The sequence below is a fragment of the Caretta caretta genome, chromosome 1, assembly GCF_965140235.1.
Source record: "Caretta caretta isolate rCarCar2 chromosome 1, rCarCar1.hap1, whole genome shotgun sequence".
Taxonomy (NCBI): Eukaryota; Metazoa; Chordata; order Testudines; family Cheloniidae; genus Caretta; species Caretta caretta.
In genome coordinates, this window is record NC_134206.1 from 55,354,630 (window position 1) to 55,368,533 (window position 13,904).

General features: G+C 44.1%; 1 protein-coding gene across 1 annotated transcript in view; it reads left to right on the forward strand.

The window, feature by feature from the left end:
- The window catches only part of COG6 (component of oligomeric golgi complex 6), a 107,926-nt gene that overhangs the window by 25,617 nt on the left and 68,405 nt on the right, over window positions 1-13,904 (forward strand). Inside the window, exon 5 of the mRNA XM_048848552.2 lies at window positions 11,780-11,891. Coding sequence (XP_048704509.2) covers window positions 11,780-11,891 — 112 coding nt within the window. The remainder of the gene's footprint in view (window positions 1-11,779; window positions 11,892-13,904) is intronic.

The window sequence follows — 13,904 nt, forward strand, 5'->3', positions numbered from 1 at the left end:
GAACAAATAGAGCTCTCAACCATGCTTGTAGTTGTTTCCATTTCTTCACATTGACTCAAGACATCTAGGGTATGTCTACACTACGAAATTAGGTCGAATTTATAGAAGTTGGTTTTTTAGAAATCTGTTTTATATATTTGTGTGTGTGTGTTCCCACAGAAAATGCTCTAAGTGCATTAACTCGGCGGAGTGCTTCCACAGTACCGAGGCTAGAGTCAACTTCCGGAGCGTTGCACTGAGCTATCCCACAGTACCCGCAGTCTCCGCTGCCCATTGGAATTCTGGGTTGAGATCCCAATGCCTGATGGGGCTAAAACATTGTCGCGGGTGGTTCTGGGTACATATCGTCAGGCCCCCGTTCCCTCTCTCCCTCCGTGAAAGCAAGGGCAGACAATCGTTTTGCGCCTTTTTTCCTGAGTTACCTGTGGAGATGCCATACCACGGCAAGCATGGAGCCCGCTCAGGTAACCGTCACCGTGTGTCTCCTGGGTGCTGGCAGACACGGTACTGCATTGCTACACAGTAGCAGCAACCCATTGCCTTGTGGCAGCAGGCAGTGCAATAGGACTGGTAGCCGTCATCGTCATGTCCGAGGTGCTCCTGGCCACACATGGGCGCAGGGACTAAATTTGGAGTCACTTGATCAAGTCATTCTCTTTAGTCCTGCAGTCAGTCCTATTGAACCATCTTATGGTGAGCAGGCAGGCGATATGGATTGCTAGCAGTCGTATTGTACCATCTTCTGCTAGGCAGGCAAGAGATGAGGATAGCTAGCAGTCCTTGGTGATGTAAAGCCACCCCCTTTGTTGATTTTAGCTCCCTGAAGCCAACCCTGTAAGCCGTGTCGTCAGTCGCCCCTCCCTCCGTCAGAGCAATGGCAGACAATCGTTCTGCGTTTTTTTCTGTGCGGACGCCATACCAAGGCAAGCATGGAGGCCGCTCAGCTCACTTTGGCAATTAGGAGCACATTAAACACCACACGCATTATCCAGCAGTATATGCAGCACCAGAACCTGGCAGAGCGATACTGGGCGAGTAGGCGACGTCAGCGCGGTCGCGGGAGTGATCAGGACATGGACACAGATTTCTCTGAAAGCATGGGCCCTGGCAATGCATGCATCATGGTGCTAATGGGGCAGGTTCATGCTGTGGAATGCCAATTCTGGGATTGGGAAACAAGCACAGACTGGTAGGTCCGCATAGTGTTGCAGGTCTGGGACGATTCCCAGTGGCTGCGAAACTTTCGCATGCGTAAGGGCACTTTCATGGAACTTTGTGACTTGCTTTTCCCTGCCCCGAAGCGCATGAATACCAAGATGAGAGCAGCCCTCACAGTTGAGAAGCGAGTGGCGATAGCCCTGTGGAAGCTTGCAACGCCAGACAGCTACTGGTCAGTTGGGAATCAATTTGGAGTAGGCAAATCTACTGTGGGGGCTGCTGTGATGCAAGTAGCCCACGCAATCAAAGATCTGCTGATATCAAGGGTAGTGACCCTGGGAAATGTGCAGGTCATAGTGGTTGGCTTTGCTGCAGTGGGATTCCCTAACTGTGGTAGGGATATGGGTTCCGTCTATGGCCCCATCTTGGCACCGGAGCACCAAGCTGGCGAGTACATAAACCGCAAGAGGTACTTTTCAATAGTGCTGCAAGCTCTGGTGGATCACAAGGGACGTTTCACCAACATCAACGTGGGATGGCCGGGAAAGGTGCATGATGCTCGCATCTTCAGGAACTCTGGTCTGTTTCAAAAGCTGCAGGAAGGGACTTTATTCCCAGACCAGAAAATAACTGTTGGGGATGTTGAAATGCCTATATGTATCCTTGGGGACCCAGCCTACCCCTTAATGCCATGGCTCATGAAGCCGTACACAGGCAGCCTGGACAGTAGTCAGGAGCTGTTCAACTACAGGCTGAGCAAGTGCAGAATGGTGGTAGAATGTACATTTGGACGTTTAAAGGCGCGCTGGCGCAGTTTACTGACTCGCTTAGACCTCAGCGAAACCAATATTCCCACTGTTATTACTGCTTGCTGTGTGCTCCACAATATCTGTGAGAGTAAGGGGGAGATGTTTATGGCGGGGTGGGAGGTTGAGGCAAATCGCCTGGCTGGTGGTTACGCGCAGCCAGACACCAGGGCGGTTAGAAGAGCACAGGAGGGCGCGGTACGCATCAGAGAAGCTTTGAAAACCAGTTTCATGACTGGCCAGGCTACGGTGTGAAAGTTCTGTTTGTTTCTCCTTGATGAAACCCCCCGCCCCTTGGTTCACTCTACTTCCCTGTAAGCTAACCACCCTCCCCTCCTCCCTTCGATCACCGCTTGCAGAGGCAATAAAGTCAGTGTTGCTTCACATTCATGCATTCTTTATTGATTCATCACACAAATAGGGGGATGACTACCAAGGTAGCCCAGGAGGGGTCGTGGAGGAGGGAAGGAAAATGCCACACAGCACTTTAAAAGTTTACAACTTTAAAATTTTTTGAATGCCAGCCTTCTTTTTTTTGGGCAATCCTCTGTGGCGGAGTGGCTGGTTGGCCGGAGGCCCCCCCCCCCCCCGCGTTCTTGGGCGTCTGGGTGTGGAGGCTATGGAACTTGGGGAGGAGGGCGGTTGGTTACACAGGGGCTGTAGTGGCAGTCTGTGCTCCAGCTGCCTTTGCTGCAGCTCAACCATACCCTGGAGCATACTGGTTTGATCCTCCAGCAGCCTCAGCATTGAATCCTGCCTCCTCGCATCACGCTGCCGCCACATTTGAGCTTCAGCCCTGTCTTCAGTCCACCACTTGCTCTCTTCAGCCCGCCACCTCTCCTCCCGGTCATTTTGTGCTTTCCTGCACTCTGACATTATTTGCCTCCATGCATTTGTCTCTGTTCTGTCAGTGTGGGAGGACAGCATGAGCTCAGAGAACATTTAATCACAAGTGTGTTTTTTTATTTTTCCAATCTTCACTAGCCTCTGGGAAGGAGAAGATCCTGTGATCATTGAAACACATGCAGCTGGTGGAGAAAAAAAAAAAGACAGCGGTATTTAAAAAGACACATTTTATAAATCAGTGGCTACACTCTTTCAGGGTAAATCTTGCTGTTAACATTACATACATAGCACATGGGCTTTCGTTACAAGGTCACGTTTTGCCTCCCCCCACTGCATGGCTACCCCCTCAACCCTCTCCCCTCCCTGTGGCTAACAGCGGGGAACATTTCTGTTCAGCCACAGGCAAACAGCCCAGCAGGAATAGGCTCCTCTGAGTGTCCCCTGAAGAAAAGCACCCTATTTCAACCAGGTGACCATGAATGATATCTCACTCTCCTGAGGATAACACAGAGAGATAAAGAACGGATGTTGTTTGAACGCCAGCAAACATACACTGCAATGCTTTGTTGTACAATGATTCCCGAGTACGTGTTACTGGCCTGGAGTGGTAAAGTGTCCTACCATGAAGGACGCAATAAGGTTGCACTCCCCAGAAACCTTTTGCAAAGGCTTTGGGAGTACATCCAGGAGAGCCGTGAATGCCAGGGCAAATTAATCCTCTCACATGCTTGCTTTTAAACCATGTGTAGTATTTTAAAAGGTACACTTACCAGAGGTCCCCTCTCCGCCTGCCGGGTCCAGGAGGCAGCCTTGGGTGGGTTCGGGGGGTACTGGCTCCAGGTCCAGGGTGAGAAACAGTTCCTGGCTGTCGGGAAAACCAGTTTCTATGCTTGCTTGCTGTGAGCTATCTACAACCTCATCATCATCATCTTCTTCGTCCCCAAAACCTGCTTCCATGTTGCCTCCATCTCCATTGAAGGAGTCAAACAACACGGCTGGGGTAGTGGTGGCTGAACCCCCTAAAATGGCATGCAGCTCATCATAGAAGCGGCATGTTTGGGGCTCTGACCCGGAGCGGCCGTTCGCCTCTCTGGTTTTCTGGTAGGCTTGCCTCAGCTCCTTAAGTGTCACGCGGCACTGGTTTGGGTCCCTGTTATGGCTTCTGTCTTTCATGCCCTGGGAGATTTTGACAAAGGTTTTGGCATTTCGAAAACTGGAACGGAGTTCTGATAGCATGGATTCCTCTCCCCATACAGTGATCAGATCCCGTACCTCCCGTTCAGTCCATGCTGGAGCTCTTGCGATTCTGGGACTCCATCATGGTCACCTCTGCTGATGAGCTCTGCATGGTCACCTGCAGCTTGCCACGCTGGCCAAACAGGAAATGAGATTCAAAAGTTCGCAGTTCTTTTCCTGTCTACCTGGCCAGTGCATCTGAGTTGAGAGTGCTGTCCAGAGCGGTCACAATGGAGCACTCTGGGATAGCTCCCGGAGGCCAATACCGTCGAATTGTATCCACAGTACCCCAAATTTGAGCCGGCAAGGCCGATTTAAGCGCTAATCCACTTGTTAGGGGTGGAGTAAGGAAATCGATTTTAAGAGCCCTTTAAGTCGAAATAAAGGGCTTCATCGTGTGGACGGGTGCAGGTTTACATCGATTTAACGCTGCTAAATTCAACCTAAAGTCCTAGTGTAGACCAGGGCCTAGGCTTTAGAGCAGGGGAGGGCAAACTACGGCCTGCAGGCCGGATTCAGCCCGTCAGGGCTTTCAATCCAGCCCGCAGGATTTGCCAGCCCAGTGGTGCAGCGGGGCTAAGGCAGGTTCCCTGCCTGCCCTGGCCCCGCACCGCTCCCAGAAGCGGCCGGCACTACGTCCCTGGGGGAGGAGGGAGCAGAGGGCTCTGTGCGCTGCTCTCGCCTGAAGGCATCACCTCCCACAGCTCCCATTGGCTGGGAATGGGGAACCACAGCCAATGAGAGCTTCAGGAGTGGTACCCGCAGGAGAGGGCAGCGCGTGGCAGAGCTGCCTGCCCCGCCCCACCCCCAGGAGCCACTGCTGGACATGCTGACTGCTTCTAGGAGTGGCATGGGGCTAGGGCAGGCTGCTACCCCAGATCCGCTCCTGCACCCCGCATCCCAACCCCCTGCCCTGAGCCCCTGCCGCATCCTTCCTGCACCCCCTGCCCCAGCCCTACATTCATGGCCCTGCATACAATTTCCCCACCGAGATGTGGCCCTCGGGCCAAAAAGGTTGCCCACCCCTGCTTTAGAGAGATGTTGTGGGTTGTGTTGAGTTGTTGGTGGGTTATGTTGTGCTGGGAGAATTCTGTGCAGGTGGAGAATGAGGAACGTGTGCTGTGTTGAGAGGCTGTCTGTATTTGGGTTTAATGTGTATTCTTGTGTTCTTCTGGGAGAGTTGTGTTTGCTACTGGGTGTATCATTTGGGCCAGGTAATGCACCATCTGTGCAGTCTCCCTCATTCAACCAATGAAATTGTTTCATGCAAATTAGCTTTAGAGTAAAGCTGGTGTTTGGTTGAGTTACCGGAATGCTTACAAAAGGGAACTTATTCACTGAAATCAAGATTGGTTCATGAACAGAGAAACATAGATTAAATTTAGTGAATTTCTTTGCAATGAATAAGTTGCTTAGTTGCAATATTTAATAATCACAGAATTTGTTAACCATAGTACACAAAGGAAGAAGTTTTGTACCATTTCAATGCTGTTAATATAATCTGGCACCTAAAGTATTGCTTGTGATTTATCTTGTTTCATTTCCCCGAAAAGATTTTTATGGTGGAAGGTTAGTCTCTTTATGCCAGTGCTTGTGCAGATCTTTAATATTGTAAGGTAGGCCTGATCATCTTGTATTAATGTATGCAGTATTGTAGCCGTGATGCTCCCAGGAAATTAGAGACGCCAGGTGAGTGAGGTAACATATTTTATTGGATCAACTTCTTTCAATAATAGAGACAAGCTTTTGACTTTACACTCTGTGTAAATTCAAAAGCTTGTGTCTCACCAACAGAAGTTGGCCAATAAAAGATATTACCTCACCCACCTTGTCTGTCATCTTGCATTAGGGTTGCCAGATGTCCAGTTTTTGACCGGAATGCCTGGTCAAAAAGGGACCCTGGAGGCTCCGGTCAGCACCGCTGACCAGGCCGTTAAAAGTCCTGTCAGTGGTGTAGTGGGGCTAAGGCAGGCTCCCTGCCTGTCCTGGCTCCATGCAGCTCCTGGAAGTGACCGGCATGTCCTTGCAGCCCCCAGGCACAGGTGTGATCAGGGAAGCTCTGCGTGCTGCCCCTGCCCCGAGTGCCACTGCCGCAGCTCCCATCAGCCAATGGGAACTCCGAGGGTGGCACCTTTGGGTGTGGGCACCATGCAGAGCCGCCTGGCCGCATCTCTGCTTAGGGGCCGGACATGGCAGCCACTTCTGGGAGCAGCGCTAAGCCAAAGCAGGCAGGGAGCCTGCCTTAGCCCCGCTGCGCTGCCGACTGGGAGCCCCCTGAGGTAAGCGCCACCCAGCCGGAGCCCGCACCCCTAACCCCCTGCCCCAGGTTGGAACCCCATCCCACACACAAACACCCTCCCAGAGCCGGCACCCCCTCCTGCACTCCAATCACCTGCCCCAGCCCTGAACTCCCTCCTGCAGCCAAACTCCCTCCTGGAGCCTGCTCCCTGAACTCGGAGCCCCCAGCCTGGTGCCTTCTGAACCCCACATTTCTGCACCCTGAACCCCTCATTTCTGGCCCCACCCCGGAACCTGCACTCCCAGCTGGAGCCTGCACCCCCTCCCACATTCCAACCCCCTGTTCCAGCCCAATGAAAGTAAATGAGGATGTGGGAGAGTGAGTGACTGAGGGGGCGGGGCTGGAGTGACAAGTGGGGCAAGGGTGTTCGGTTTGTGCAAATTAGAAAGTTGGCAACCCTAGCTTGCATTGAGGCTATTTAGTATGATTTTTAAATTTTTACCATTGTATAGTTTTCCTTTATTATATCCTATGACTTACATGAAGACATTCAGCAACTAATGGGTCCAACCTGTTGTATTAAAATGTGTATTTATTAGGTAAAATATAAAACACAGACATTAATGGTACATTACCACTCTGCATTTACAACATTTGTTTTCCTATTTGCAGCTGAAGTGCATGTTTGTGGATGGTTTCCTTGCGCTTACCAGTGTCTCCAGAAGAAGTCATCTTATGTTTTATTTTGTGTATATTCCTTCCCAGTATATGTTCCCTGAAAAAGCAGCATTTTTCTAACAACTTGGGGGAGGGAGGGGTAAAAATGACGGCTATGGTCTCTTTTTATGCTTTTTGTTTGTTTGTTTAAAATAAAAGGAGTACTTGTGGCACCTTAGAGACTAACCAATTTATTTGAGCATGAGCTTTCGTGAGCTACAGCTCACTTCATCAGATGCATACCGTGGAAACTGCAGCAGACAGTTATACATAGAGAATATGAAACAATATATATATTGTTATACATAGAGAATATGAAACAATACCTCCTCCCACCCCACTGTCCTGCTGGTAATAGCTTATCTAAAGTGATCATCGGGTGGGCCATTTCCAGCACAAATCCAGGTTTTCTCACCCTCCACCCCCCCACACAAATTCACTCTCCTGCTGGTGCTAGCCCATCCAAAGTGACAACTCTTTACATAATCAAGTCGGGCTATTTCCTGCATAAATCCAGGTTTTCTCACATCCCCCCCCACCCCCATACACACACAAACTCACTCTCCTGCTGGTAATAGCTCATCTAAACTGACCACTCTCCAAGTTTAAATCCAAGTTAAACCAGAACATCTGGGGGGGCGGGGTAGGAAAAAACAAGAGGAAACAGGCTGCCTTGCATAATGACTTAGCCACTCCCAGTCTCTATTTAAGCCTAAATTAATAGTATCCAATTTGCAAATGAATTCCAATTCAGCAGTTTCTCGCTGGAGTCTGGATTTGAAGTTTTTTTGTTTTAAGATAGCGACCTTCATGTCTGTGATTGCGTGACCAGAGAGATTGAAGTGTTCTCCGACTGGTTCATGAATGTTATAATTCTTGACATCTGATTTGTGTCTGATGAAGTGAGCTGTAGCTCACGAAAGCTCATGCTCAAATAAATTGGTTAGTCTCTAAGGTGCCACAAGTACTCCTTTTCTTTTTGCGAATACAGACTAACACGGCTGTTCCTCTGAAACCTTTTATTTTTGCGAATACAGACTAACACGGCTGTTCCTCTGAAACCTGTTTAAAATAAGTTGATCTTGAAACTTGTAAATTTCAAAGCTTTAAAATGTGATGAATCCTTAGTACATTAAACTGAAATTAATTTTCAAGGGGTCAGAACATGCTGCCATGACTCTTCATATGAGGAAACTAACAGACTGCCAGGAAATGTTTAGTAGCAATATAAAACTGAACCACAGAAAAGGCAGTCTCTCCCCCACCTCATTCTTTGAGGAGTCTAGGTGATAATCCTAGCAAACAGAACGCTTTTGTGTTTGGTTCAAGGGAAAAGTGCATGAAGTGCATAATTTTCCCAGCAGTTTGAGTGCTCTCACAGAAGTATTCTGTTTCCATGGTAACTATTAACTGGGAAATTGCTCTTCACTGATTTCCCCCTGACAGCTTAAAGTGCAACAGTGTTTGGTACTTCCCCCTTTTGCATTGGTGCTACATTCCCATGATATGTTACTTTTGCTCTTTTATGCAGAGTTGACTTTTGAAAATAACCACTGTATTTTGCATAGCAGTACAGTATCTGCATACCCTCTGCTATAATTTATATGCTCAGCACATAATTTAAAAGTGATCTCCAGTATGTCAGATAACATACTAGGGCCTGAAAAACTGTGCCAGGTGCTAGACAAATCTCTTTATTATGTTGTCTGTGTAAGAGGTGCTCCTCCCTCTAATTTTTGTTGTTGTACATACTCTGTAAATTGCACAGCACTTTTCCATCGTGTGTGTTAGCAATGCACTACTGTACGCATTAGCAGTATCTTTGATTGTGCTTGCTTTCTGCTGAATTGATGGCTCTTGGAACGATTATATTAAATTCCACAGTTTATTTTAACAACAAAGTTCACATGCATGCTGTTGTTCAAGAAAATATGCTTATTTAAAACAATTTCAAGTGTAAGTGGCTTTATCTTAATGCTGTATACTGCTATGTGGAAGATGTTGGTTCATTTTCCAGTCTCCTGCTGCCTAGGAATCAGATTCTGTCACCCTTATTCATGTTGAAATCAGTGGGGCTACTTTCAAAATAAAGTAGTAGTCAACATAAGTAGGCTTGGAAGGATTAAATTTTTATTGATAAATGTTGGTAAACATCTATTTCACAGTACACCACAACCCAACAAAAATATTTCTATCTATAATTGAATTTTACGAATAGACCAAGCAAGAAAAATGCTGCTTGAGAATTTATTAGTCAAAATCCAGTGATTTAGGCTTTTTGAATTAGGCTCGTTACAAATGGACTAAAGAATGAATAGTAAAAACAGGTATGATATGTTCATTTGAGGATATTTACTTTGCATTTTTTGATATCTGATGTTGACAAGTTTTCAGTGGTTTATAAAGCTTTAATATTTTGAATCTCAACATCTACTGTCATTAAATAATTGTCTGACCTCTCCATAATTTCACGCAACTGTGAAAATTTTACTAGATAAAAATGGGAAAAAGTACTTTAAAATAAACATCAGTATTATCTGCTGAAATTGTAAAGACGTAAAAATCCCATTCTTCCAAGCCTAAACATAAGTGCAGTATAATCTGGTTCTGGACCCAGATTTAAGCAGCTAATTTAAATCCCTTGGAAGGGAAAGAAATCCTTTGTTACACAACAGTCACTTAAAGAACAGCATTAATATATTTTGATGGAAGCCTAGCTATGAGGTGGGAAAAGGCTGTGTAATGTAGAAAGAGGGATTTTTAACTACTTTAAACAAGTTATCAGCTGAATGTCAATCTGGTGAACATAATAATGAGTAAGCAACAGGGTTTTAACTAACACACAAACTGATAGGATCCTTGTTTTAATAATTTTCCTCCTTATAATCAAATTATATTGTATAAGATAGATAAATCATTGCTGCCACCTAGAGGCTCATGCATATTTTGCTGCATGCAATGTGCAATGCTGTTATTTGAGAAGTTCACTCCAAATCCTCAGGTTTTACTGCATTAGGCTATGTTTTACTGAAATTATTTGATGATTGTGAGAATTCAAAGTGGGTCAGTTTGTTGTTCTGGCAGACAGTCACCAAGGACATATTGAGGGTAGAGTGGATTTAAAGCACATTGTTATGGGAGGAGCCTTACTTCTGACTGTGGTGACCACCCTGGAGAGATGATCATACGAAATGAGGACATTTGGAAAGAGTGAAGTTGCAGTGGGTGGATGGTTGCAGATGGATTCGGGGTTATGAATAAAAAGATTATGAATGTGGATAGTGAACCCTGAGAGGAGAGGACTGCTGCATTTTTCCATTTCTTTGGTAACATAAATGGTAGCTGCCTTCTGACAGTTATTTTTGTATTTTCTTTTCAAAGGTAATTCTCTTTAGAGCAACTACATTTGCGTATTGTAGTGTGACTGTTCCTTTCAAATGTCCAAGCCTTTAAGATTGTAATAATAATACTGGCCTAAAATTTCAAAAGTGACTTGATCTTGAGTGTCTCAATTTTTAAGTCGTCAGCCTGAGACAGCTTTAAAGGGACTTTATTTTCTGAGAGTGTGGGCCTCCGTACTTCTGTAAATCAGGCCACATAAGGAGAGCATCTCAAAATTGAGTTTCCAGAATCACTGGTCATTTATGAAAATTTAAACTAACATAAGTGAACAGGGTACAGTTAAGAACATTTTATAAAAATAACTTTAAAATCTCCATAAAAGATAGCCACAAATAAACAGTTCAGTCTAAATCTGATCAACTTTTAACCAGAAAGTAAACAAAAATTTCTTCAGAAATAGGGGAACTCAGATCAGTCATTAAGTGAAGGCAGCTTAGTTAAGCAAGCTGCCCACCACTGCAAAGAAATCTGCTGATTGAGCTCTGCATAACTACACCCATGACTGTAGGACTGGATTTGCCCCAATATGCACATAGATACTGCCCACTCAGTGATTTTTCCATTTAATTGTCTGTGAGATTTACCTTAAGGGGGTGGAGTGGAGAGAAGGGGCAAGAGGATGTGGTGAAACACTGGAATGCGTTACCTAGGGAGGTGGTAGAATCTCCTTCCTTAGAAGTTTTTAAGGTCAGGCTTGACAAAGCCCTAACTGGGATGATTTAATTGGGGATTGGTCCTGCTTTGAGCAGGGGGTTGGACTAGATGACCTCCTGAGGTCCCTTCCAACCCTGATATTCTATGATTCTATGATGTGGGAACTGGCTAATACGTTTTTGAGGGTGTATGGAATTAGTAAATGACTCCTGACAGTGTGTTCTTAAATAGAAATTGCATCTGTTTTCCAGAAAATGGGTGAGTTAATGTGCCAGTTGTTTCTGGTTCTTCTGTTCTGGTGTTCTGTGGGTACAGCCTTTTTTTCATCTGTGAAAACTTGAGCTAAAGGCTGAGGCAGACTTCATTCTCACAATGAACTTCTTGAAAGGAAATGACAGGCATATATTGAACTATGGAAGTGTGGATACCTGTGCCAGATAATTTATGATATAAATGCTAACTGAATATTTTAATAACTTGTTCCTACTTTCAAATACGTGGGCTCACATTGCTGAGTAAAATCGATGAAGATGTGTGTGAGCTTAGTAGGTAATAATATCAGGTATATGGTGATGCAATTTAATTATCTGAGGGCAAGATTGCACTATTAGAAGTAGATAGAGCATTGATTTTTAAAATACTGATATTTTCAAAAATCAGTATGTGCAAAATAAGTTGGAGATAATATAAAAAACTAATGTCCTTGGCACTTTTATTACAGTCAAAGACTAGAAATGAAAGCACAAGTTACAGGTGCTTTCATAGAAAAATTCCAACTGAGTCCTGGTGAAATGAACGTTCTTCGAGGCACAAGAGATGGCCCAATTACTGAGGTAACTCATAATACATTATAAGTTTTTTTTGTACTGAGTTAAAAACACAATCGTACATTATAGACCTTCCTATCACACCATTACTTTCCTTTTATATAGAATGAATTCATCTCTTAATGGAATGACGAGCTTCTGATAAATTTCGTGTGTGTGTGTGTGTGTGAGGATATCATAATGAGTAAAAATAATCAGAGTAAAAATTTCTGTTCTAATTAATGACTTTGATGAGGGGCAGTAAAACTGATATTTTAATGTTGTATTTCTCCTCCACTATAAAAAGATTTTTTTTAAAGCCTCAAATTCTGTATTTTTAGTTTGTTAAAACTCTGTATTGACCAAGTAAAGAAACTGAACAGTTTGTGGTACTTTCAGATTGTGTAACACCACTGTTGTGTGTGTATATATTTTGCTTGGCTACTGCAATATTTAAAGTGTTTAAGTTGATTTAAAGTAGGACTTTCCCTCATTGTTTCATTTGTTGTTGTTTGAAATATTAGGTGCTGACTCACTTATTTTTAGTCACCTTCTAAACTAAGTTTTTAAACATATTGATATGTTTTTGCTTAAAGCACATTGTTCTTTGGTGAGAGCAATTAAAATATCCAGAGAATTAAGTACATTTAATAGCTTTTATTATTTTAGTTACATGGAAACTTTCAATGAAATACTGAGTCTCAGTAGGTATTCTGTATCTCATTTCCACAGACATCCTGTTAACAGTGAGAGCATTATTAAAGACATGGAGCAGATAGCCATAAACAATACTAACAAAAGCACAAATGAAAGCATGTTAAATGATCATGCACTTGAGTAATTGCCATGTATTTAATAAAACACCAAATGTTACCTTGCAAGAAACATTTGAGTTGTGATAGAAAACAGTAAGTTCAAAATACAGACATTTTCATAAAACAGTTTTCTCAAATGTTTACGTATCAAGGCTCTAATCCAAAATTCCTTGAGGGTTTGTTTTTTTAATTGACTTCAGTGGATTTTGGATTAGGCCCTAACCTTTATTTCTGTAGTTATCTCTATGCTGCTCCTCCTCCTCCTCCTCGCATGTAGAAGGCAATCCTGCAAGATGCTGCATGCCCTCTAATCCAGTTACAGTTGAGGGAGTGCAGTAGCTCACAAGATCAAGTCCTAAAAGATTCTCTTACCCATTCCTGAATGAAGTTGCTGAAGTTCAGACTCTGACAGAAACTAAACTAAATCCATATCCTAACCCTTCTCATTACACCACACCCGTGAAAAAGGGAGTTCTCTGCTGTCTTCCTCCTTGCCTTCCTGGGAGAAAATGTATATTTCCTCCTGGTGAGCTCTCCAACAATGGCAAGAAGATCATTTCTCCCTTACCCTGTCCAAATGGAGTATGGGCTATGAATCCATGAAACTCCTTTCATGTTTTCTCTCTTCTCTTTGTATAGGAAGGGATGGAGAAGAGTAGGGACATGAGCGCCCACATAATTGAGTAAATTTACTCAACGTTTGGCTCAGGGCAGAGCAGGGAACATTCCTTTGTTGTGCATTCTTTTTAATCTACCTAAGACTGTGCAGAAATTGTGCGAATAGAATTGCAGTTGGGGGTACTGAAGCAGCAGACTAGATGATGCACAATCAGCTAGTTACAAGTCTAGTGTGGACCTGGACTGTAGATAATTCCAGTGGTTTTTAAAAATATATTGTAGGACTTGAGAATTACATTCCTCAGAATTGAAAAACACAGTTGGTAACACTGTATCAGAAGATAGTTTTATTTGATTCTTACCTTTAATACAGGTGATAACAAAATACAGTAGTTGATTATACAATCAATGACTACTTCAAGTAAACAAAACAATTTTTAAAATTAGATTTCCTTTGTAAAAGTATAGTGACTGTCTAGTGGACCATGATGACCTCTTGTGTGTCCTCCAATAATTAAGCACAGTAGGATTAATTCAGAAAGCTACCAGACAACTATTGTGCTATGCTAGCAGAAAATTTATGATGCATGTTAGCTTTGATTTCTTT